Source organism: Leptodactylus fuscus, chromosome 7 (assembly GCF_031893055.1).
Source record: "Leptodactylus fuscus isolate aLepFus1 chromosome 7, aLepFus1.hap2, whole genome shotgun sequence".
NCBI lineage: Eukaryota > Metazoa > Chordata > Amphibia > Anura > Leptodactylidae > Leptodactylus > Leptodactylus fuscus.
The window spans coordinates 66,543,820-66,568,915 of NC_134271.1; the positions used below are offsets into that span (position 1 = coordinate 66,543,820).

General features: G+C 43.2%; 1 protein-coding gene across 1 annotated transcript in view; it reads left to right on the plus strand.

The window, feature by feature from the left end:
• VPS35 (VPS35 retromer complex component) overlaps positions 1-25,096 on the plus strand; it is a 67,802-nt gene that overhangs the window by 6,553 nt on the left and 36,153 nt on the right. The window contains exons 2-10 of the mRNA XM_075282057.1: positions 4,054-4,152; positions 13,428-13,524; positions 15,801-15,924; positions 16,171-16,353; positions 17,562-17,775; positions 17,873-17,956; positions 19,427-19,536; positions 21,569-21,665; positions 24,758-24,906. Coding sequence (XP_075138158.1) covers positions 4,054-4,152; positions 13,428-13,524; positions 15,801-15,924; positions 16,171-16,353; positions 17,562-17,775; positions 17,873-17,956; positions 19,427-19,536; positions 21,569-21,665; positions 24,758-24,906 — 1,157 coding nt within the window. The remainder of the gene's footprint in view (positions 1-4,053; positions 4,153-13,427; positions 13,525-15,800; positions 15,925-16,170; positions 16,354-17,561; positions 17,776-17,872; positions 17,957-19,426; positions 19,537-21,568; positions 21,666-24,757; positions 24,907-25,096) is intronic.

A 25,096-nucleotide genomic window follows, 5' to 3' on the forward strand; every position in this document is an offset into this window, starting at 1 on the left:
GAGCAGTGATGGCGAACCTATGGCACGCGTGCCAGAGAGGGCACGCAGAGCCCTCCATGCTGGCACGCGTGCGGTCGCCCGGATCGCTCACCAACAGGGAATCCGGTACAGGATTCCCCGTTGATGAGCGATCACTGCCTTCAGTTGTATGTGCAAATGCACATACAGCTGAAAGCTGTCAGGGTAGGCCGCGGATCGCGCGACCGCGGCCTACACTGGCTGCAGAGTTTGACCTCTGCCCCGACGCGGGCGCGATGACGTCATCAGTGCCGCCAGTGACAAGAAGGTGGATGCCGGCGGCTCTTCAGGGGTGAGTATGAGAGTGGCTCACTGTGTATATGATGTTGGGGGGAGCGCTTATAATACTTGGTGGGGTGTATGATACTGGGGGGGCTTATAATACTGGGGGGAGTGTATAATACTGGGGGGAGTGTATAATACTGAGGGGGTTTATAATACTGGGGGGAGTGTATAATACTGGGGGGGCTTATAATACTGGGTGGGGTGTATAATACTGGGGGGAGTGTATAATACTGAGGGGGCTTATAATACTGGGGGGAGTGTATAATACTGGGGGGGCTTATAATACTGGGGTGGCTTATAATACTGGGGGGTGTACTAAAGAGCATATAATACTGGGGGGGGGGTCCTATTTATAAGCACACAATACTGTGTGTGGATGCCACTGTGGAGCATATAATCCTGTGGGGGGGGGGCACCTACTGCGGAGCATATAACACTGGGGGGCTACTGTGGTACTGTGGAGAATATAATATTGTGTGGTGGGCCCACTGCAGAGCATATAATACTGTCTGGGGTCCCCTCACTATTATATCACACAGTATCTGTTTTATAGCAGACGTGATATTAGTACAGGATGTAAGAATATTACACGGTAACTATAAAACAGATCCTGTGCGATGTAAATAGTGAAAATTAATTGTTCAAAGTACCAAATGCCGAGACCTTTACATTTCAGTACAACGTTGTTTGTATTATTGAAAGCTCTGTAAAGCCCCATATGACTGTAATTTTTGGTCAGTAACTGTCCGCAATTGTGGATCCGCATAGTATTAAGTCTATATTGTCGTGTTGGCACTCCGCAAAAATTTTGTGGGTTTTGGGTTGCAGTTTGGGCACTCGGTCTCTAAAAGGTTCGCCATCACTGCTATAGAGGCAGAGAACAGGCTTATGTTTTAGGAAATTGTTGCGCACCAATAATCTGGTTCCCAGTACACCCCTCCCTATCTCTTGCCTTCCATTGTCCATTGCATTTAACAAGCTGTCAGTGTGTTGTTGGCCTTTGCTGTGCCAGTTTATTTTCATGATTTTTTTTTTTAATTTTTTTCCTTTTATTTCCTCACATCTGGTTTGTCATATGGGTCTGAATTGCTGCATAATAATCCCACAACAATTACGCTGTCGGAGGTGGCAGACTGTGTATAAGCCATTACTTCGATAACAATGATTTGCTAGTACCCGGAACTCCAGCAATATTTAGTTTTAACACAGATTTATTTTTTGTTCTTGAATCATAAAAATAATCTCCATGTGACGGTGGTGGCAATTATTGGAAAGGATGAATATTCAGCCTGCAAGCCTGTGAGACAGTAAACCCTATAGATAGACAAACGCTATCTATGGACAAAGGTTCTACGGCACCTACACATTAAGGCTTACCCCTCGTTCACATCTGTGTTTGGTAATCCATTCGGGGAGTCCGCATGTGGACCTCCTGAACGGACTACCGAACGCACTGGCAAGCAGTGTGCAGTGAAAGCACACAGACCCCATAGACTTTAATGGGGTCCGTGTGCTTTCCGCGCTCTGCCCGCACGAATCATGCGGACATGAAAGTAGATCACAAAGTACTTTACTGTCCGCATGTTCCGTGTGGACCCAGCGCGGAGAGCACACGGACCCCATTATAGTTTATGGCGTCAGTGTGCTTTCTCTGCACACTGCTTGGCAATACGTTTGGTATTCCGTTGGGGGTGGGGGGTCCCCATGCAGACTCCCCGAATGGATTACCAAATGTAGATGTGAACGAGGGGTTATTCACATATCAGCTTTTAGCGAACACGAGATGTCTGTCTTCCTCACAAACTAGATAGCACATGATCCACATGTGTGAAAAAGGAGGATCTTTTTTTCAAAGGAATTCTGTGCTTGCCAGTGTCTTAAAGGGGTTGTCGCACGTCGCATACTTGCCTGTCTTCGCTGCAGCAAATTCTTCTGTCTTCCGGCTTTGTTGCGTCATTGGTGGGCGGGGTTACATATGCAAAGCCAGCGGCGAGAATTTGTTGCTTCTATGTCGCTGGCTCTGCGTGTGTGCTGCAGATGCACTAGGCATCGGACGTACAGCCTTCACAATGCAATACAGACCTGGCATCCGCTGTAATAGAGAGGTGGATGCCGGGGAGTGTAGACTCCGGCACTGGTGAAGCCAGCAGCGGCAGGACCGATGTTGCTATTCTGCTCCTCCACCCCCCCTCCCCTCCGGAATAGCAGCATCGCTCCTGCCGCTGCTGGCTTTACCTGTGCCGGCGTCTACACTCCCCGGCATCCGCCTCTCTATTACAGCGGATGCCGGGTCTGTATTGGTGGCCCCTTCCCTGCCCCCAAAGTGTAAACTACCCCCCTCCAGGCTCGCTCCCGTGCACTTAGCCCCTTCTCCCTCCCCCCTCAGAGCAGCAGATACATCACTTGACTTATGACCAGATAAGTCAAGAGATGTGTAAAAAAAAAAAATAAAAAAATAAAAAAAATAAAATAAAATAAAGTAAGATGGTGGACAAACAAAGCAGTTTTGCTGAAGCAATGTATTTAGGAAAAGTCTTACATTCACATTAACAAGCAGTATAGATAGGATCCTTGTGATGGGACAACCCCTTTAAGGTACACGAAAAGACGAAAACACAAATATGTCACCTATATGCCAACTAAAACAGACATATAGTTTTTCCGGTTTATGTAGACATGGTAAATAGACTGATAACTAATGGATAAGTATACTGTCCATGAAAAACAGATGTGTAATAAGCCCTTATAAAACCAGGGCTTTTATGAATTCATAGACATAATATATAGCATAGGTCCCATTTGCAACTAAAATAGCTTCTACCTTTCATTTTTGCCCATTTAACCTCCATAAGAGAATTTGTGAGATCGAACACTGAGGAAATGAGAGGACCACTAGTTTTCAGTTTACGTGAAGGACTGGCAACCCCCGACACATGTGCCAAGAGTGGAATGCAAGGCATATTTCCCTGCCATAGTAGGGACCCTGCCCAGTCCCTGAGTGGGCGGCATTTGGGCAAACTTGCCCAGAATATAATAAGCGAAGGCCCAGGAGAGGTGAGTAAACATAAAAAAAAAAGTTACTCACCAAGACCATTAAACTGAAACCCTCTGGTGTACTGGCAAAGTAACATGAGCAACTAGAATTCCAGGTATATACTGTATACTATATGCAGTTCTTTATCAAAAAGTGCAGTGTAAACCTAGACTATATAGAGTGGAAACTGTTCTTATGGGCATTTCTTCACAACTGGAATCCTCATGTGCAAAGTGAGGACTACCCAGTAGGTGTCTTAGGCCTCATTCAGACAGCAGTGTTCAGGTCAATATTTTCCATCTGTATTTGTACGCCAAAACCAGTAGTGGACCAAAAGAAAAACAAAAAGAGCTTAATAACCTATCCTAAGGTTATATCATTCATTTAATGGGTGTTTTGGGGGTCAAACTCCCCCCACCAATCGACTGTTCTCTGCACAGTGTAATACTGCAATAGCTAACCTAGAAACCTTAATCACCTAAGACTACAGACTATAATGTGGTCCGCCAGGTTTCCATACGAAAAATGTGGAGAGAAAAGTCCTGCTTGCATTTTTCAAGTGGATTCAGGGATGAAATCCCCGAACAAAAACTTAGGGCTGGCGTGAACCCTGCCTAAGTAGTTCCCTCCAAAATGCGAGAAGTTACCTTGAAATTACCTATGGCCAGCATTGGTCAATAAGTACCTCTATTGACATTGCTTTATTTTCTTCCCAGCCGACCACACAGCAGTCCCCGCAGGATGAACAGGAGAAACTTCTTGATGAAGCAATCCAAGCAGTGAAGGTGCAGTCCTTTCAGATGAAGAGATGTCTGGTGAGTGTTTTGTGGCATAACATGTATGAGCAGCAGCACTTAGGGGGTTGAGGGGGTCGATATAGATATATCTGTACTAATGACGCTGGGTTCACACCAGCGTTTGGGTCTCCGTTATCAAGTTTCCGTCTTCTGCAGACAGAAGACAGAAACCTCTCAGACCGTGACTGGCAGTGATTGCCCATGAGCGTTTTGTGCTCTCCGCGGCGAAACTGTTTTTTTTTTTAAACCAGACACAAAGTCCTGCATGTCCGACTTTGTGCCCGGTTAAAAAAAAATTAAAAACGGTTTCGCCGCGGAGAGCACAAAACGCTCACAGCCGGGCACTTTTCAAACCCATTCAAATGAATAGCTTTGAAAAATGCCTGCAAGTTTCCATCTCCTGCCCAGTTTCGTGCAGGAAACGGAAACCTACAGAATGTAGACCCCGGGAGCAGATGTGAACAAGCCCTAACTGGTGTTGCTCAGGGCCACAGCGGCTGTTCCTCTCTTGTGCTCTGTGTGTATACAGTCAATTTACAAGTATTCAGAATCTACTGGCCCACCTATGGACCAACGTGCTGCAGGATATCGTATCTGTATGCTTCCATGCTCAACTATATTTCATCTTGTATCCAGGCTAGAGGTGGCTGAACAGGTTACTAGAGCCTATTTAAGATGCACACTTTTTCTTAATAAACTTATCACTCAAATCTTATATTCACATGGCAGTCACTTGGCCATGTTAATTTGAAAGTGGTTTTCCCACCTCACCTGTTCACCATCTTGCAGGTTGTAAGCTCTGTTCACTTCCTGGTTTTCTTGGTAAATTGGTGGTCGGGGTTTCACTTGCTGTCTCCTAGGCAAAGCTCTGCTATTTCTCTTCATAACAGTACATGTTTGCAGTCAGTAATGAGGGATGGTTGTAAATAAATTGGCACAGTAACACTGGAAGATGAACAATATGAAGCTGATGTAGCAGAACTGGATTTGACAGGTGATGAGAATTTCAAATTTACATGCTACCGGACCAAGAGTCAGCTTGCAATAAACTCTGTTTTAGGTCTGTGTTTACATACAGAGGTAACAGACTCCCTGTTTCTGCAAAAATCAATTAGCAGACCTGATAACTGGAAGAGCTGGAGATAAACAGCTCAGAAACACAAGCTTCCGAGCACTCAGCTCCGCCTCCCCTCCTGAGAGCAGGGAGCTACATCACTTGTCCGTGGTTATGGAAATGCAGTGTAAACAATGAAGTGAATAATCTCAGATATTAGCCAAACAAAGCAGTTTTGATAAAGCAATGTATTTAGGAAAAGTATTAAATCCACATAAGCTAGCAGTATAAATAGGATCATTGAGATGGGACAACCCCTTTAAAGGGATTCTACCATTAATGCAACTTTGTTTCTAATTACCACGTCGGAATAGCCTTAAGAAAGGCTATTTGTCTCCTACCTTTAGATGTGGTCTCCGTCGCGCCGTTCCTTAGAAATACCGGTACTTACCAGTATGCTAATGAGGTCTCGGCAGCAATGGGGGCGTCCTTCTTCTTCTTCATCTGCCTCCTCCCCTTGTCTATCGTCTTCTTTCTTCGTCATGTCTGACGCCTGTGCAGTCGGCTCTGACAGCAGAGACCCTGTTAGAGCCGACTGTGCATGCTCAGTAAGGTCCGTACAGCCCTCCGACGCGCGAGTTAACTCTACCAGGCGTCGGAGGGCTGTACGGACCTTACTGAGCATGCACAGTCAGTTCTAACAGGGTCTCAGAGCCGACTGCGCAGGCGTCAGACATGATGAAGAAAGACGACGATGGACAAGGGGAGTAGGCAGATGAAGAAGAAGGACGCCCCCATTGCTGCCGAGACCTCATTAGCATACCGGTAAGTACCGGTATTTCTAAGGAACGGCGCGACGGAGACCACATCTAAAGGTAGTAGATGAATAGCCTTTCTTAAGGCTATTCCGACGTGGTAATTAGAAAAAAAGTTGCTTTAATGGTAGAATCCCTTTAATTTCTGTGAATGGGGTTAGTCACATGACGGATATTTTGAGAGGATCCTTCCACTGTAACAGATGAGGGATCTGTGCAAACCGCCTCCCCTCGGGTGAAAAACAGCTGTGAGAAATTAATATTTTTCATGGCTCTTTTGCAGCATTGTCATGGGAATGTAGACTTATATTTTAATCACTTACATATATAATTACATTCACACATAAATAGATTCATTCCATTCCTTCTGAGTGAGTTATTTTGTTGTGAACAAGTTTACTTACTTGCGACCTTTGGGTAATATGATACGGAAAATTGGAATTGTCTGTTTCATCAGACAGTGGCATATTTTTGAGATAGCAGGCCGGTGTGGGACTGTTACTTGGCATAAATAGATTGCAAAGGCCGGCATGGTCGCTGGTTGCTCTCTTGAAAGTTTTGGAGTGGAGAATTTTGGGTTAATGTATGCCAAATGCACAGAATTAAAGGATGACTAACCTCTGCCCACGACTTCTTTTGCGTGTTTTTGGCATCGATAATCTGCCTATATTCAGCAAATTGCTGCTGTCGATGGTTTGCTTGTTCCAGCACTCTGGCAGCTGTTAAGCTGTCCTGCTGCTGAACTTGTTACTCACGCCGTGCCTGTGATTGTTCCGACATCTCAGCAGCTCGCTGGAACGCCATATAATGAGCTTGTTGCTGGCATCAATGATCCCCCTCAGCTCTGCTTGAGGAGAACTCTGACTTCTGGCTACCTTCATAGCTCTCGTTGTTTTAAACATGCTGGGGAAAAGAAGATCTAATTTGTTGTAAAATTCTAAAAGTAGCAAACTGCCAATTTGGATTAAAGGTGTTTTCCCATTCTGTGTGTCAGCACACTGCCTGGAGCAGATCAGATAATATGCAAATGCATGTACAGAAAGAACTGAGGGTTAGCTGAGTGTTTACATAGAGAGATAACAGACCTGGCTTTATCAGAACCTAAGATAAGTTGCTGCAAGAGCAGTTTAATATAGTATATAGTATGTGAACATAAATTCATAACAGTCATGAAGCCATGTCATTTACCTGGATAAAAAGTAGCCTATGTGTTAATCGAGCTTACAAACTATGTGCCAAATTTCATTGTAATCCGTTCAGCCATTTTTGTGTGATTGAGGAACAAACACACAAACATCCAAACACACAAACTTTCAAATTTCTAAAATTAGTAGGATTTTCTCCAATGCCCTGCAGTAAGGATAGTTCTTTTTTTGGCAGTTGCACTTTATTGCTCACCACAGTGAAGTGGTGTAGGGAAGAGGATAAGCTAAACTATAAATGTAATTGGTGGAGGACTGACAGGCAGATATCTCTCTGCACAGATCAGCTGTTTGAGATTACAATACTTCTGGTTCCCATACTATACTTTGCACAGATCCAGAAACTGCTCCGTGCCGAGTATAGTGGCTGGGCTCTGTTACTACAGCTCAGCCCCATTGATGTCAATAGGAGCTTAGCTGTGGTAACTTTGCCAGATCACTATTCATCATACAGAACTATCTGCTACTGACTCGGTTTACAGGGGCCAATGTCAGCCCTTACAGATTTGATATTTATGACGTATCCAAAGATAGACTATAAAGAAAGAACCTGGACATCCCCTTTTTAATAATGTTTTAATTTACATATAATGTAATTTTTTTTTACTGTATTTGGCAGTGTTGCTCTGAATTTATATTGTGCTTCTGCTATAGAATCACAATTTTACTGGTCTAGGAATTAATAGTGTTGTATTTTAGCTTATCCTGAGTTACAACCTATCCTATACTCCATATATTTTCTCATTATTCTGCTGTTGGTGGTGTCATTGGGGGGGGGGGGGAGATTACCCCTGCATTTTCTCTACAATAATTATCCCTTTTTGCGCCCAAAAATGCAGCACTTTGCAGTTTCTGCACCTTGTTTGCCTTATTTACTTATTTTTAAGTAGGTGGAACAGGATGGCTATCAAATCAGGGTCTTGGCCGGTCAAATTTACTATAACTCACGCTAGAGAAGTGTCATGAGTTGCACTTGGCATCTACGTCAGTTCAAAACTTTGACCAGGGTTCTAAGAAAAAGCTCCGTGGTTGATCAATTGTTTCATCTGGGCCTGGACGATTTGTTGGAGAAGGGTCTGATGAGAAAACTGATTTCCCACTCCTCTGTGTGTGGGATCCTTTTATAAGACAAATAGATAATTTTGTAAAAATTGGTTCTAAAGTCCCTTTAAACAAGAAGGGACTCTTTGAGGAATACGTGAGGCCATTTCTTTTTTTTTTGACAGATAGTAGTGGTAAGGAAGGGCAGCAATGACACCAAGCCTCTGGTTGGAGGAAGACTTTCCTTCTTCTCTCAGGCCTGGTAGAACATCTTCTCCAACAGGTAGATTATGGATAAGAAAGGGCATCTGGAAGACTCTTGATGGCAGGGCAGATGGGATCTCAGGACAATGTCTCAGTCCCCAAATTTCAGAGAGTGGGGGTATACACAGAGCTGCATTCAGCTAGAATGTATAGTGTGTATATTGCTAGTAGCTATTAGAAATAGAGATGAGCGAACAGTGTTCTATCGAACACATGTTCGATCGGATATCAGGGTGTTCGCCATGTTCGAATCGAATCGAACACCGCGTGGTAAAGTGCGCCAAAATTCGATTCCCCTCCCACCTTCCCTGGCGCCTTTTTTGCACCAATAACAGCGCAGGGGAGGTGGGACAGGAACTACGACACCGGGGGCATTGAAAAAAAATTGGAAAAAGTCATTGGCTGCCGAAATCAGGTGACCTCCATTTTAGACGAATAGTGGATTTCAAATCCGGGTCATATGAGAATGTGAACTTTGTGACTATGAGACAGGGATAGCTGTACAGGCAGGGATAGCTAGGGATAACCTTTATTTAGGGGGGAATGTTATTAAAAATAACTTTTTGGGGCTCTATCGGGTGTGTAATTGTGATTTTTGTGAGATAAACTTTTTCCCATAGGGATGCATTGGCCAGCGCTGATTGGCCGAATTCCGTACTCTGGCCAATCAGTGCTGGCCAATGCATTCTATTAGCTTGATGAAGCAGAGTGTGCACAAGGGTTCAAGCGCACCCTCGGCTCTGATGTAGCAGAGCCGAGGCTGCACAAGGGTTCAAGCGCACCCTCGGCTCTGATGTAGGAGAGCCGAGGGTGCACTTGAACCCTTGTGCACCCTCAGCTCTGCTACATCAGAGCCGAGGGTGCGCTTGAACCCTTGTGCACACTCTGCTTCATCAAGCTAATAGAATGCGTTGGCCAGCGCTGATTGGCCAATGTATTCTATTAGCCTGATGAAGTAGAGCTGAATGTGTGTGCTAAGCACACACATTCAGCTCTACTTCATCGGGCTAATAGAATGCATTGGCCAGCGCTGATTGGCCAGAGTACGGAACTCGACCAATCAGCGCTGGCTCTGCTGGAGGAGGCGGAGTCTAAGATCGCTCCACGCCAGTCTCCATTCAGGTCCGACCTTAGACTCCGCCTCCTCCGGCAGAGCCAGCGCTGATTGGCCGAAGGCTGGCCAATGCATTCCTATGCGAATGCAGAGACTTAGCAGTGCTGAGTCAGTTTTGCTCAACTACACATCTGATGCACACTCGGCACTGCTACATCAGATGTAGCAATCTGATGTAGCAGAGCCGAGGGTGCACTAGAACCCCTGTGCAAACTCAGTTCACGCTAGTAGAATGCATTGGCCAGCGCTGATTGGCCAATGCATTCTATTAGCCCGATGAAGTAGAGCTGAATGTGTGTGCTAAGCACACACATTCAGCACTGCTTCATCACGCCAATACAATGCATTAGCCAGTGCTGATTGGCCAGAGTACGGAATTCGGCCAATCAGCGCTGGCCAATGCATTCTATTAGCCCGATGAAGTAGAGCTGAATGTGTGTGCTAAGCACACACATTCAGCACTGCTTCATCACGCCAATACAATGCATTAGCCAGTGCTGATTGGCCAGAGTACGGAATTCGGCCAATCAGCGCTGGCCAATGCATTCTATTAGCCCGATGAAGTAGAGCTGAATGTGTGTGCTAAGCACACACATTCAGCTCTACTTCATCGGGCTAATAGAATGCATTGGCCAGCGCTGATTGGCCAGATTACGGAATTCGGCCAATCAGCGCTGGCTCTGCTGGAGGAGGCGGAGTCTAAGATCGCTCCACACCAGTCTCCATTCAGGTCCGACCTTAGACTCCGCCTCCTCCAGCAGAGCCAGCGCTGATTGGCCGAATTCCGTACTCTGGCCAATCAGCACTGGCTAATGCATTGTATTGGTGTGATGAAGCAGTGCTGAATGTGTATGCTTAGCATACACATTAGTGTATTCTACACTTTGGGCGGAAGGGAGGGTTAAGTTTTAATGCCCACAATTAGAATGCATTCTAATTGCGGGCATTAGCTTTGGGCCTCCACGTATAGCGGAGACCCAGTTGCTATGGTGACCGCTCTGCAGCAGAGCCGCCTTCATTATTCTTACAGACTCGGCATCCCGGGAATAGAATGGCGGATTCCGGGAAGGGGGTTTTAGGCCCCGGCACCTGTGCCAGCGTCTAAAACCCCTTTCCCGGCATCCACCGTTCTATTGCCGGGATGCCGGGTCTCTAAGTCCACATTCGGACTATAAGACACACCCTCATTTTCCCCCCAGATTTTGGGGGAAAAAAGTGCGTCTTATAGTCCGAAAAGATGCAGGATTATTATATATTTTATATGTATGCTATCAATATGTAAATGTCATTTTTGCCACAGCTTATTTCTCTTTATTAATCGGATCCATTTTGTACATTGATGATAATAAATACGATGCATTTTCTATATTTACTTTTACGTTATGAAAAAGGGTTTTGCATATGAATGAATGTAGCTGTGTGGGGACATATGACCTATTCAGTTATTTTTTTTCGGTGTTGTGGAAAATGGCTGCTTCCAGCAAATTCAGCGAACCTTTTGTGAAGTGGAGAAAAACAATGGCAAGCCTATTTATTTTAATAGAGTGCAATGAATTAAACCACAAAACATGCTAAAATTCATTCCTGTCTTATCAATCCTCATCTGTCTAATTTCCCATGAGACAGCGCTGAAAATTGTTCTCCTAATCAATGTAAATCACTATGCAAGTGTCTGGGCTGGCAGGCTGAAATGAACCGCCATGAGACGCTGCCAGTGATCAGCCCAGCCTGTCACATCCCACTCCCAATAGCGCCTGATTATTCCAGGACTGTTTGATTGCATGCATTTTTTATTTTCTACATCGTGTAATTAAAGAGCAACAACCGTCACAATGATACTAACAATAACTGTAATATCAGTACACTAATACTGCCCCTTGTATACAAGAATGTAACCACTATAATCCTGACCTGATAAAGTGGATATGACAACTATAATCCTTCCCCCTTATGTACGAGACTATTACTACTAGAATACTGCCTCTATGTATGAGAATTGCTACAATAATACTGCCTCCTATGTACAAGAATAAAGCTACCATACCACTTCCCATTGTATATTAGAATGGGCAGCTATGTACAAGAATATAACCACTATAAGAATATAGTTACTATTGTTGTTCCCCTGTGTACAAGAATAAAACTTACTGTAATGCTGCTCCCTGACTGCATAGAACTAGAATAGAACTGCTATAATACTACCCCTGTATTCAAGAATAGAACTACTATACTGCTGCCCACTATGTGAAAGAATACAGGGTATTCCAAAGGTATAATGGAAAAGGGTGGCTGGGAACATCAGCCTGTGTGTGTGGTATGTTTCTAAGGGGAAGGGGTAAATCTGTATGGCCATTTTGAAAGTTACCATCTTGGAGCCATTTCGCCTTTTTTTCAAATGAAAAGAGGTGCATGTGACATATGTACATATCTTATAGTGTTACATCCGCGTTACGTACAAGTATGGGAATCTGTCACATTTTCCTTCTTCACCATCCCTACACGGCTGGCACCTTCATTACACACCCCTGTCTCTGCCTGGATCATTCCTAAGTTCTTACCAGAAGGAAATTTGGTGTCATGGTGCCCATTGCATGCCCTGCCATTGACAACCAGATGAATGGTAGACTTCGTTTGGCATCCTACACTGGTTAGTTTTCAGTACTGAGTCCTGGTGGTGAGTTCTTCAATCCTGCCTTTGCTGTGGATCAACACACTGCCCAAACTGCTGTTGTGATGATCTGAGGAGCTGTCTGTCACCCCTCGTAGTGATACAAGGGTAATACTTGCAGGAAATCCTGCAGCCACATATGGCAGGATCTCTCTTGGCAGGGTTTCCACCAACATGTTTCAGCAGGATTATGCTTGCCCACACACAGCAAGGTTTTCCCAGGAAAGCAATCATCAGATTGGCTTAGTTCACACGTGAAAAAAGCCTAGCTGATTTTGTCACTGATTTTTCAGCGTCGCTTTTTTTGGACACTATTTTTTGCATTGGACGCTGTTTTTGACACTGTTTTTGACGCTTTTTCGGTCGCAGTTTTTTTTAAGCTTTTTTTTTTTTTGCACTATAAAAAAGTACATGATAAAAAAACGCTAGCGGTTTCAGTCGCTGTTTTTGCCAAAACAGCTGCAAAAATAAGCGACCAAAAACCACTAGCATTTTTTTCAGTGCCCCATAGACTCCAATTCATTTTTTCAGGCGTTAAATGCCTGAAGAAAGGTCATGTTGCTTCTTTTTCTGCTAGCAAGCTAGCAGGAAAAAAAAGCTAGCAATTCACATAGGGCTACATTTTATGGAGGCTGATTTGGCCGCGAAATCAACTGTCAAAATCAGCGTCCATGTCCCTGTGTGAACTAGCCCTAACACTTCCTCAGCCCGCCCGGTTACCAGATTTTTCATCAATTGTTCATTTATGTGGCCAGCTTTGACAACTTAGGAATGTGCAATAACTGTGAGCAGATTTGCCACAAGATATACAACACCTGTTTGCTTCCATGCCCAACTGTATCTTGTATCCATGATACATGTAGCCTAACAGGGTACTAGAGACTTCTTTCACTTGTACGGCTTTCCCCAGTATTTATTCTAATACTGTAATGACTTCGATATATCATCATTCCATTGCAAGAATTCCTTGTTGGTGCGTTATTTCTTTTTTTTCAATAGCTACTATAATATTGCCTTCTATGTACCAGACTATTAGGATCATCCTCTACAGGTATAGTAGTGGAGGCTGTGGCAGTTGTCATTCCTATGATCATGTTTGTTATAATGTATTCATTGTTTTCATGTTGTTCCTTAGGACAAGAACAAGCTGATGGATGCCCTGAAGCATGCTTCCAATATGCTGGGAGAACTTCGCACCTCCATGTTGTCTCCAAAAAGTTACTATGAGCTCTGTATCCTTTCAGTTAACTCCCTGATTTGTTACAGTTGTATAGGTTGTGTAGACAATTTTCTTAAGCTACGTCTCCTCCATTTTAGCTATGTGTCAGGCTCACATTAGTCACACTCCCACTATTTAGACATTGATCACATTTTTTTTTCTTGCGTTTCAAGAAATTTTATTGGGTTTTTAATTTTAGTACAGTACACGATTGTGAAGTTACAAGCATGTACAACATACAATTTTTCCAAATTGTAAAATCCATTCAAATGTTTTGCAATGATATTATTGTACAAACAGTAAGTTGGGCAATGACATCGGTGAAGTTAATAAGTTGGTCCTGAGAGTGGTGTAAATGTATACAAAACAAGCAAACATAAGAGCATCCATTCCTAGCTAAAATGATTAACCTATTGCATGAAAGAATGGTTAAAACCAAAGTTCTTTATTTCTATTACCATCTAAAACCATGTACTCAATATCCATGAATGTCAACCCAAACTCTTAAGGTTCACATCTATTGGAGACTCTGTCGCAGAAACCACCCGAAAAATTGGTGCAGAAAATATCCTGCCCGGCAGACCCCATTATTGTCAGTGGAGTCCGCTGGTCTACTTATGTATCCGCTGTTGTAGAAGTCCAGTTCTCCATCTTTCGGGTTCCCCAATAGACCCGAATGCTAGATTGAACCTAGTGTAAGTGGCATTACTTGAGCATCTATTGATTGCAGAGTGACTCAGTACAGCATGGGGTGTCTATTTTTCACCATCCATGGTGTCGCTATATACTCCCTGGTCCTTGCTCACAACATTAAAGGGATTCTACCACTAAAACACATTTTTTTCTAGTTAACACGTCGGAATAGCCTTTAGAAAGGCTATTCGTCTCCTACCTTTAGAAGTGGTCTCCGCCGCGCCGTTCGTTCAAAATACAAGTTTGTACCGGTATGCTAATGAGTTCTCTCGCAGCGATGGGGGCGTTCCCATTGCAGCTCGAAAACCGACCGCAGCGCCGCCTCTATGGTCTTGCGTATCCTCCCCTTGCTTCTTCAGCGTCCTGTCACACGCCTGCGCAGTACGCTCTGTTCGAAGATTGCCGAACGTACTGCGCATGCGCGAAATTGCAGTGCCCGCACTATGGCTGGGACCGCAATTTCACGCATGCGCAGTACGTTCGGCAATCTTCGCCGAGGAGGGGCCGTCTCACAGGAAGAATCCTAGAGGAAAAGTATATACTATGGGTCAGAGAGGTTGGGCTGAATAGGTATGGAAGGACAGGAAAGTGGGGAGTGAAGAACGAGGGGGGGAGAGGTGAGAGGGGTTAGTAAGGCAGTTACATAGCAGGAAGCAGAAGGATGTAAATAAAAGCAGGAGACACCTGGGGCCCTCATGGTTACATTTATTAACCCATTAATAGACATTTTCTTTTAATAAAAAACATTTTTTACGCAGAAACCCCTTTTAAGTTAGAACATCAGTCAAGGAAATAAAAGGGCTGCAGAGTGAGCTGTTAAACAGTAACAGATAGATTTTGTAGTGAACGGCATTCTGCAGCTTGCTATGTATTGGAATACATGCCAGCAGCAGAGGCTAATAGTCTATAATGTTTAATAAATATAAAATCATTTTTTTTGTTAAAGGGGCTCTATCACTGGGAAAAGTCATTTTTAACTAATCACATCCTTGCATAGCCTTTAGAAAGTCTATTCCACACCTACCTTTAGTATGCAGATTGCCTCAGTGGTTTCTGAATAAGTCCGTTTTTATTCATATGCTAATTAGACTGTTGCACGATACATCGTGCACTCCTCTCCTGTTGTTTCCTATGGAAGACTGCTGCTGATGATGACTCGGCTTCCTGTTTGCCTCACACACATAGGAGATAATAGGAGAGAGGAGGCTGCTGGGAACTTCCTGAGCTGGCTGGAAGCTCATTAGCATATGAATAAAAACGGACTTATTCAGACACCACTGAGGCAATCTACATACTAAAGGTAAGTGTGAAGTAGCATTTCTAAAGCCCATGCAAGCATGTGTTTAGATAAAAATGACTTTTCCCAGTGATAGAGCCCCTTTAAATAACGAATCTTGATCTAATGGTCTCCATAACATTCTCTCAAAGCTCTCCCAAGATTTCATGATTCTGATCAAAATCAGAATTGCAATTCTTTGAAATGGTGAAATTTCCAAATGAATTGATTTATTGCACAGCCCTACATCAGAAGTTAAAGCCAAAGAAATCATACTGTACACAAAATAGGACATTTGACCTTAACATGATCGTCCCTAGACATGGCCATCTCTGATGAGCTCCATTATCTGGAAGTGTATCTAACCGATGAATTTGCCAAAGGAAGGAAAGTGGCTGATCTATATGAACTTGTCCAGTATGCTGGAAACATCATCCCCAGGCTGTGAGTATGGCTGCTGTCAGTTTTCTTTCTTGGATGTGCTATGCCTTATTGTATTTATCAGAAATCTAGCTATATGTTACTGGTAACTGTCCCAGCCCCAGCTTCCACATCTTCACTGATGACATAATCCGTGCTCTTTTTCACCTCTATATTGGTAAATCTGCACCGTTCTGCTTTCTGGGGTTAGTATTTGCCTAAAGGTGTGTACTTGTGACCTGACTGACTGACCTGTGTTTCCTTTCCCAGTTATCTGCTGATCACTGTCGGAGTTGTCTATGTGAAATCGTTTTCCCAGTCAAGGAAAGACATTCTAAAGGATATGGTGGAGATGTGCCGTGGGGTCCAGCATCCACTACGAGGACTTTTCCTACGCAATTACCTCCTGCAGTGCACTCGGAATATCTTACCGGACGAAGGAGAGCAGGCCAAGTAATGATTCATCTTTTTCATGATGATACTTGGGTTTTTATAGTGCAACTGTCGGTTACCTTTTAATTTTGTGTTGTGATAGTTGTTTATAAATGTTTTATTATGGAATTTTTTTTTTTTTCAATTTTAATACTAAAGTTTTCCCTTAGCAACACTAATGAGCGTTGCTAAGGAAAGTCTGTCTTCATTCGTTACAGCATGTACTAGACACCCTGAGAACAGCTACGATTACATGCAGATGAGGCTTTGTAACTTCCCTAGCGTAACTGCTGTAACATTTCCGTATTTAGCCGTCTACAGTTTGCACTGGTAAATGGAACAGCGTTGCTCCCTGTAGCTAGATAATGAGAGAGGAGAAATAGATAAGCAATGCAGTTGGGGAGCTGTGCTAACAACATGACAAGCAAAGTGTACCTCATTGTAAAGTGATTTATACATTTCTTCTAACCCGGCTTTGTTGTGATCGCTTACTGCACTGCTTATCTCTCCGTGCTCTCTCATTATTAAGTACACACAGTATGAAGATCTATTTCCTTGGCAACTCTGAGCGTTGCTAATGAAAAACTTTAGACCATGTTTTAAATAAAACTAATAAAAATTCCTTATTAGGGAGCACTGGATCTGTGTGTTCATTGCCGCACCTATATACAGATCTCTGTAAACCGTGATCTAGCAGCCTGCTATCATCAGTATACAGCAGATCTCATATTGGCTGCTTTCCTCTAAGCCCCCTCTGTTTGGTTAATCTCTGTGATACACTTTATGATTTTAAGGGTTTCCTTAGCAGTTAGCCCAAATGCCTCAGCTCTTATATGAGCACTGTTCAGGAGTTGTTGTTTTTTTTTTTTTGTTTTTTTTTTTAGACTGGGAAATATTTTAGTTTATTGTCACAGATCAGGGTCGAGCTGTGAGTGCGACAATCCTGAAGCTGGCATGGTACTGTAACAAGGACAATAGTATTAGCATATTATTTTATGTAGTGCCCTCAAAAAAAGGGTTAAATGTAATGGCTGCCTTATCATGTTAGACTTACCCAGAATGTGCATAGAATAGTTCCCAGTGGTCTAGCAGTGAGGCACCTCAGATGAAGAACTCTTGAGTTAAATGTTTTATTCTGGATTGCTCATATAACCACCGTGGTTTGACTGAATTGTGTATACTATTGATATATCTTTTGAATAGTGACATTGATGCCCTCTATCTTGCAGTGAGGAAATCACAGGAGACATCAGTGACTCCATGGATTTTGTACTGCTGAATTTTGCTGAAATGAATAAGTTGTGGGTGCGTATGCAACACCAGGGCCACAGCCGGGACAAAGAAAAAAGGGAACGTGAGAGACAGGAACTGCGTATTTTGGTTGGAACCAATTTAGTCCGTCTCAGTCAGCTGGAGGGAGTCAATGTTGAACGGTATAAGCAGGTGAGTAGTATGTGCTTTACATCTGCAGAGCAATACTTCCACTTGGTCTAGATCATTGGTATAAGCCAGAATTGATGGTGTCTGTTTCCTCTTTTAGATTGTGTTACCTGGCATACTGGAACAAGTTGTTAACTGCAGAGATGCACTGGCTCAGGAGTACCTCATGGAATGTATCATACAGGTGAGCGTGGAGGTTATGTCTCCCTTCTGATATAGAGGATAACCTTACAGAGTTTTCTGTCCGTATTCTGCATGCATGTGAAATATAGAAGAAGTATAACTTGAATCAAATGCAAGTTATATTGAATATTTTCCCTAAAAAACTGTATCTGCTCAGCTCTTCCTGCTCTGTAACGTTGTAAGACAGATTACCCTCAAGGATGCAGCCATTTTAATCCTTTCCTGATATCTACCATAATGGTACAGCAGATACCAGGTCTTTAAAGAAGGGGGACTATTCTGAAGTAGAACGGCCACCATAGCCACCGGATCTTCGTTGTATTGCACAGTGGAGACCTAGAGATAATGTTCTTAACAAGAGTCCACTCTCATCACAGGCATTACTTTCTTATATTGCCCACTGAGTGTCCCAGGAATATCTGTACTTTTGCTGTTGTAGGACGGCTCCAGTCTATATCCAGGCATATCAAGGCCGCTTTAACCATAGTATAAACAGTGCAACTACATGTTGCCATTTTCAACTGTCTCAATTTCAACTCTATCTACATTCTCAGGACAGAGAGTTGAATACAGTGGTGGAGCAGGGAGCTGTAAGCTCCCTGCTCCACCACTCACCCTGTGACCACTGCTGTGGTCCATAATTTTCTGATGTCATCCTGCTTCCAGAGATGGCACATACCAGAGCAGGCATGCTTGGTGGGTAACCAAATCAGGTGAGTATTGTTTAATTTTATTGGCACATCTTCTGTGTGGGACCGCTAAATGGTCAATTTACATTGTTTTTTGGGGGGTTATGTTTGAGTATCGTTTACACTGCAATGTAAATGATAACTTTATTCTGGGAGTCAGAAATACGAAAATTATATAGTTTACGTTAGTTTCACATCTGAGCTGGGTGTTTGTCTATCTCAGATCCGTCAGAAATTGCTGGACAAAATAAGTCCTACAATCCCTACTTTTTTGTCTCACTATTTTAGTTAAAAGTAACGCATGTCTGCTTAACCCCTTTAAATCGTTGGGATCTCTTGTTTTTTGTTTTTTTTGTGTGTGTATGCTATTCTTTTCAGTCAGTTTTCCTTTTCCTCTGGTCTTCCAATGGACCAGAAGAACAGAATCCTGATGCAAATGAGAACCTGGCCTTATTTATATTTTACTGCTTCTGCAAAAAACCCCAAAACAAAAAAAACAAAAAAAACAAACAGCCATTGCAGCATAGCGTCTGCTTGGCTATACCGTTTACATCTTCTCTGGATATTGTATGCATAGCTTCTATGTCTGCACCATTTCTGCATCATAAATTCCTAGTGCTTGGCATTACTTACCAGCAGCATACGTGTACAGTGGATGTTACTAAGGAGTTAGTGACCATTCCTCTTATAGCGTTTACTACATTACAAGTAGTTATGAATCAGTAACTTTTATGGCCTAAAATGTTTCCATAATGTAAGTTTGATTATTTTTTTTTTTCAAGGTTTTCCCTGATGAATTTCATCTTCAAACACTGAACCCTTTCCTTCGTGCTTGTGCAGAGCTACACCAAAATGTGAATGTCAAAAACATCATCATTGCTTTAATCGACAGGTAAGCGTACAGCTACATGTCTAGCTATTGTCCCTTATTGGGATCATTCTTTAAGGTTACAAATTGTATCAAGTGGGGAAAAGGCTATACCTACCTTCTACATTTTACAAAGATGTGAAAGATAGTTGCAGTATATGAGTGTCATTCACTATATATTTCAATATACTGATGTTACATTATTCCAGTGATACTCTTACCTGTATCTACCCCAACTCCTAGCTTGCTCTTATGCTATGCAGCTGTTTCACGGAGGCTGAGATACCACAGGTTGGAGACCACTGCTCTTAATGAAGAGTTCTGCACATGTTGTTGTATTTTCCATTTGTTAAGACCATCATGAGGCCTCTTAGCTTAAAGAACTGGTCTGGGACTTTAATAGTGAGCTCATTTCCATATATATAGCAAACCAGTTTATTTAGAAAAACAATTAAATAAACCTTCCTTTCAGGCGCAAAATAAAACAAAATCCTGCTTGTATAAGAGACTACCCTGTTTCCCCGAAAATAAGACGGTGTCTTATATTAATTTTTGCTCCCAAAGATGCGCCATGTGTTATTTTCAGGGGGTGTCTTATTTTTTTCAAAGAAGAATTCATATATATCGCTAAATATAAAAATTAGCATTTATTAAATACTGTACAGTATAAAAATATTTTTATAGATTTGTAGAGCAGGCGATTTTGGACACAGGGATACCTAACATGTACGGTATGTGTTTCACACTATTTACATATTAACCCCCTGTAATACATTACAGACAGGCAACCTGCCTTCAAAAGAAATGACGATTTTTTGCAATGCAATTGCAAAGATCTGATCACTAATGCAATGCATTGCATTAGTGATCAGACCTTTGCAATTGCATTGCATTGCAAAAAAATTGTCATTTCTGTCAGCCTGCAAAAGAAAAGCACTGCAGACAGGCCGGGGAGCCTTTACAAGGCTCCCGGCTGTCATGCCAACGTGACGTCGGCCCTGGAGTATGCTCCAGGTGCCGGCGATCACTGGCGCCAGAAGGGTTAATGCCCACGGTCGGTGCCCACGTGTCAGCAGACATCCAGCGCTAATGCCTCCGGTCGGTGCCCACACACGCTCCCATAGAAATGAATGGAAGCGCCCGGCACACCGATTAACCCCCCGCTTGCCGGCTACTTCCATTCATTTCTATTCACTACGTCTTACTTTCGGGGGAGCACCTTATATTAGGCAAGGCAGCACAATGTCTGCCATGCCTTACTTTCGGGGTACGTCCTATTTTCGGGGAAACACAGTAACTAAGTGGCAATGATAACCTAACTATACGTGTGGCTTACTACAAGCCACCCACGCAAAACAAGCACAATATTGTCTCACTGGACTCGGGGTAACAGGACAGACCCAGACGCCTCCCCTCACTCCCTGGATCTGCACTGGAGTGCAGAATCTGCAGCCTTTTTCTGGCCCAGTTATGAGCCAAGGACTCACACCTGGAGCTGAGGCCTACTCAAGATCCCGTTGCGTGGCCTTTGTCAACATACCAGTTGCTGGTCAAATCTCAGGAGCCAAAAAGCCAATGGATGTGGTAGGGAGAGTCAGGGGAGAGTCACCACTGTGGGCACTGGTAATCTCTTTAGTAGTTAGAAGGTGTGGAACAGAAGAACAAAGACCATGGATGTGATGTGAATATTGCTTTTTTTTTCTATGGGTAAATTTTACCATTCTGAGTTTTATAACCCACTGTTCACCGCTGAGGCCAGTGGATCATGCACTGTTTGTATAAAGGTCACCACTGAGGTTAGCGATTGGCTGCAGGGGTCACCTGACTACAAATGGAATGTCATCAGCAGACCTCACTGGGGATCAGACTGATGGAACTGGAGAACCTATGAAAGGTCAAATTTTTTACTCCCTTTTATTTTTTTTTAAATACTATTTCTAGCTCAGTTGATTTTTAAAATTGAGTTGGACAACCCCTTCAAGGGGTTACAGGTTTTGTTCATCAGCCCAGACATCTGTAGAACTCATTGTGGTATGTTCTCTGGTGTCTTTCATAGGTTAGCTCTGTTTGCACATCGAGAAGATGGACCTGGGATTCCAGCCGACATAAAATTGTTTGACATTTTCTCACAGCAAGTAGCCACAGTCATACAGGTGAGTGCAGACCACAGAGTTGAGGCTGCATAATGCAGAGCTATACTGTTTGCTATACTGAAATATTAGCGCCTTCAGATAGTAGATGTTTAATTATAGTTTTTATATGCTATTAGGCATTATTTTTGTTGCAGTTCTTTGCTATAGGCAAGTGCCAGATTATCAAAGTTTCTGGTTTATTGGAAGCCAAATTAAAGGAATGGGACAATAAATATGTTAAAAGGAACTTGTCAGGTGTTTTTCCCACCCTTAACTTGTCCCACCATGTGCAGCATCAACTAATGACCTTTCCTATGATGCCCATCACTAAGCTTTCTATTGCTGTACAGACAAGCTATAAGCTCTTAAAACCTTAGCTTGAAATATGCAAATTTATCTTAACTAGTCACTGGGACGGAGGGCAGCTTCATCTAGTCATGCAGTCCTTGTATTAAATCACAGCCCATGAGGCCGGCAAGCAGGTAGGATATGATGCTCGTATATCTGACAGCGAGGGAGATGTCAGTCACTCTGGACAGGGTGTGATTTAGCACAATGACTACTTGACTAGCTGAAGCAGCTCCTCATCCCCCATGACTAGTTAAGGTAAATTTGCATAGGCCAGTTTAAGGTTTTAAAGGCATAGAAGTTGACTTTTCAGCAAAAAAAAATCATAGGAGCATCACATGAAAAGTCACTATTTGATGCTGCACACATTGGGATCAGTTTAGGATAGAAAAAGCACCTGACAGTTTCTCTTTAATTGGAAATGTTAGAACTATGTTCCAACTTTATAGCCAATCATGTTATGTTAATTATACTAATCACGCCTTCTCTTTGTCTATACTATGTCTAACCACAGCGACCAAGTAGTTAAGCTTTACCTTTTACTCTCCATTAAACAGCTCCCTCTATGTGCTATCTAGCTGTGTCTCTGTGTGTTTCTCTGAGCCGGCTCATATACTAATTGTACTACTCTGGACTTCAATGTGGTAATATTTAGAGAGGATGTTACTCACACTGTCTTCCTTCATGTTTGTTTACTTTTATAACAGAAGAAAAAGTTCTGCATGCACAACTTTTTCTTCTGTTTCAAACGTAAAAATCATGACAGAAGAAAGCTTTCATCATGTTTTTTATGCTGGGGTGAATGCAAACTGATTCCCAATGGAGGGGGCTCTATTTGCATCTGTGATTATTAATCAGACATTAATAACTGTAGTGTAAACCCACCCTGAGAGTTAAAGTGGTTATGCTACAAGATGGGAATGGGCGGTCCATTCAGCCTGACCATGGCCAGGCTGAAAGTGGGTGTGACTGTTGGTGTATGGCACTCCCATTCACTTCAATGAAAACGTCAGAGATGGCCAAGTTCTTTACTTTAGCAGCACCATCCACCACAAGTCACGCTTCCATTTAACATGGCTGTGGTCATGCTGAGTGCACAGTGGGGCAAAAAGACCCCCCCTCCTCCTTGGAATCGGTGGTGAAGTCTTAGCACTCAGAACTCAGGTATTTTATCCTGTATTCATTGAATAGAAGATAATTATTTTTGTGACAGAATTCCTTTAATTTGGAAGCTGACGTTATACCGTATTTTCCGGTCTATAAGGCGCACATAAAATACTTCGATTTCCTCAGAAATCGAAAGTGCGCCTTATAGTCCGGTGCGCCTTATATAAGGCTTGAAGCGGCGGCACGCGAGGAGTTAAGCGGCGGCCGCCGGCAAAGTCTGCATGCCGCTTCCATACATTGCAATGGGAGCGCGCTATTCAAATAGTATTCGTTCATCTCTAACTATTTGAATAGCGCGCTCTCATTGTAATGTATGGAAGCGGCATGCAGACTTTGCCGGCGGCCGCTGCTTAAAGAGATTCTACTAGAGATGAGCGAGTACTGTTCGGATCAGCCGATCCGAACAGTACTCGCTCAACTCTAGATTCTACCATTAAAAGAACCTCTAACCACGTCGGAATAGCCTTAAAAGACTATTCGTCTCTTACCTTTCCCATAGCCAGCGCCGCCTTCTCCCTGAGCTGTGTTCGCGCCTTCCGTGTCGTCTTCTTTGGGCCTCATGGATGACGCATGCGCAGTCGGCTCTGGCTGCGAGAGCCTGTTAGAGCCGACTGCGCATGCGTCATCCATGAGGCCCAAAGAAGACAGAGACGGAGCTGCGGAAGAAGGCGGCGCTGGCTATGGTAAAAAGGTAAGGAGATTATTCCGACGTGATCAAGAAGGAAGTTCTTTAACTCCTCGTGTGCCGAGCGCTTCCATTCATTTCAATGGAAGCGTACCATTGAAATGAATAGAAGCGGCTGGCACGCGGGGGGTTAAGCGGCCGCCGGCAAAGTCTGCCGGCCGCCGCTTTCAATCATATAAGGCGCACCGGACAGCGTTGCGCCTTGTAGTCCGGTGCGCCTTATATATGGACCTAGGCAGGACTATAAGGCGCTCATGGGTAATGCGCCTTATAGTCCGGTGCGCCTTATAGTCCGCAAAATACGGTACTACCACATTTTTATTATTTTGATAGAAGTATCTGACAAACTGTCATTTTTCAAGCCCCATTTAGGTCAAATGAACAGTGTTCCACATTTTGATGTAATAGTATGTCAGGAGCTTCAGGTTGTTGGTTCACCTTGACATACTTTTATGTTTGGGTATTTGTGCAATCACTATCACTGTGCCCCCATGATCACTGGCAGCATGAGAGCTGCACTACTCGGTCATGTTCCCTCTGCAACTGCCAGGACTGGTGAAAACTCTAGCCACAGCAGTTAACTTACTCTATTGCCAGTATCAAGCCTGACCACTCTGTACAAGGGGCAGCCATGATTGCCAGGGCGGCTCTTTTAAAAGCCTCTGAAATAGTCTAACAGGTGGCTATGGATATGTCTACGTGTAAAATACAGTTGCATACATATGTACTGTTACTTGAATGTTATGTGGTATATGAAAGTTTCTACATGGGATGGGAAAAACATACGTAACGTATTGTTACAATAATGCTACCCTGAAAGCCAAAAATGCTCTGGTTCAGTAGGGGTTAAAGGTATTTTCTTGTGTCAAAGAAATGGATGGTAATTTTGACTCTTCTTGTCTTTTGCTTGCAGTCTCGACAGGACATGCCCTCAGAAGATGTGGTGTCCTTGCAAGTGTCTCTTATAAACTTGGCAATGAAGTGCTATCCTGATCGGGTGGATTACGTTGATAAAGTGTTGGAGACGACAGTGGAAATCTTTAACAAGCTCAACCTGGAACAGTGAGTTGCTGAGAATAATCGAGTTTCAGTGTCATGTCATAAATGGTGCTAAGTCTTAATAGGACTGTAGAGTCTTTTTGCGTTGAAGGTACAATAGACCTGTCTTATGAGAAAGATGTGATACCAGCACTAAAAGGGTTGTCCAAAGTGTATTTCTTGTATAAAGACAAGCATTATAGAATTGACTCCC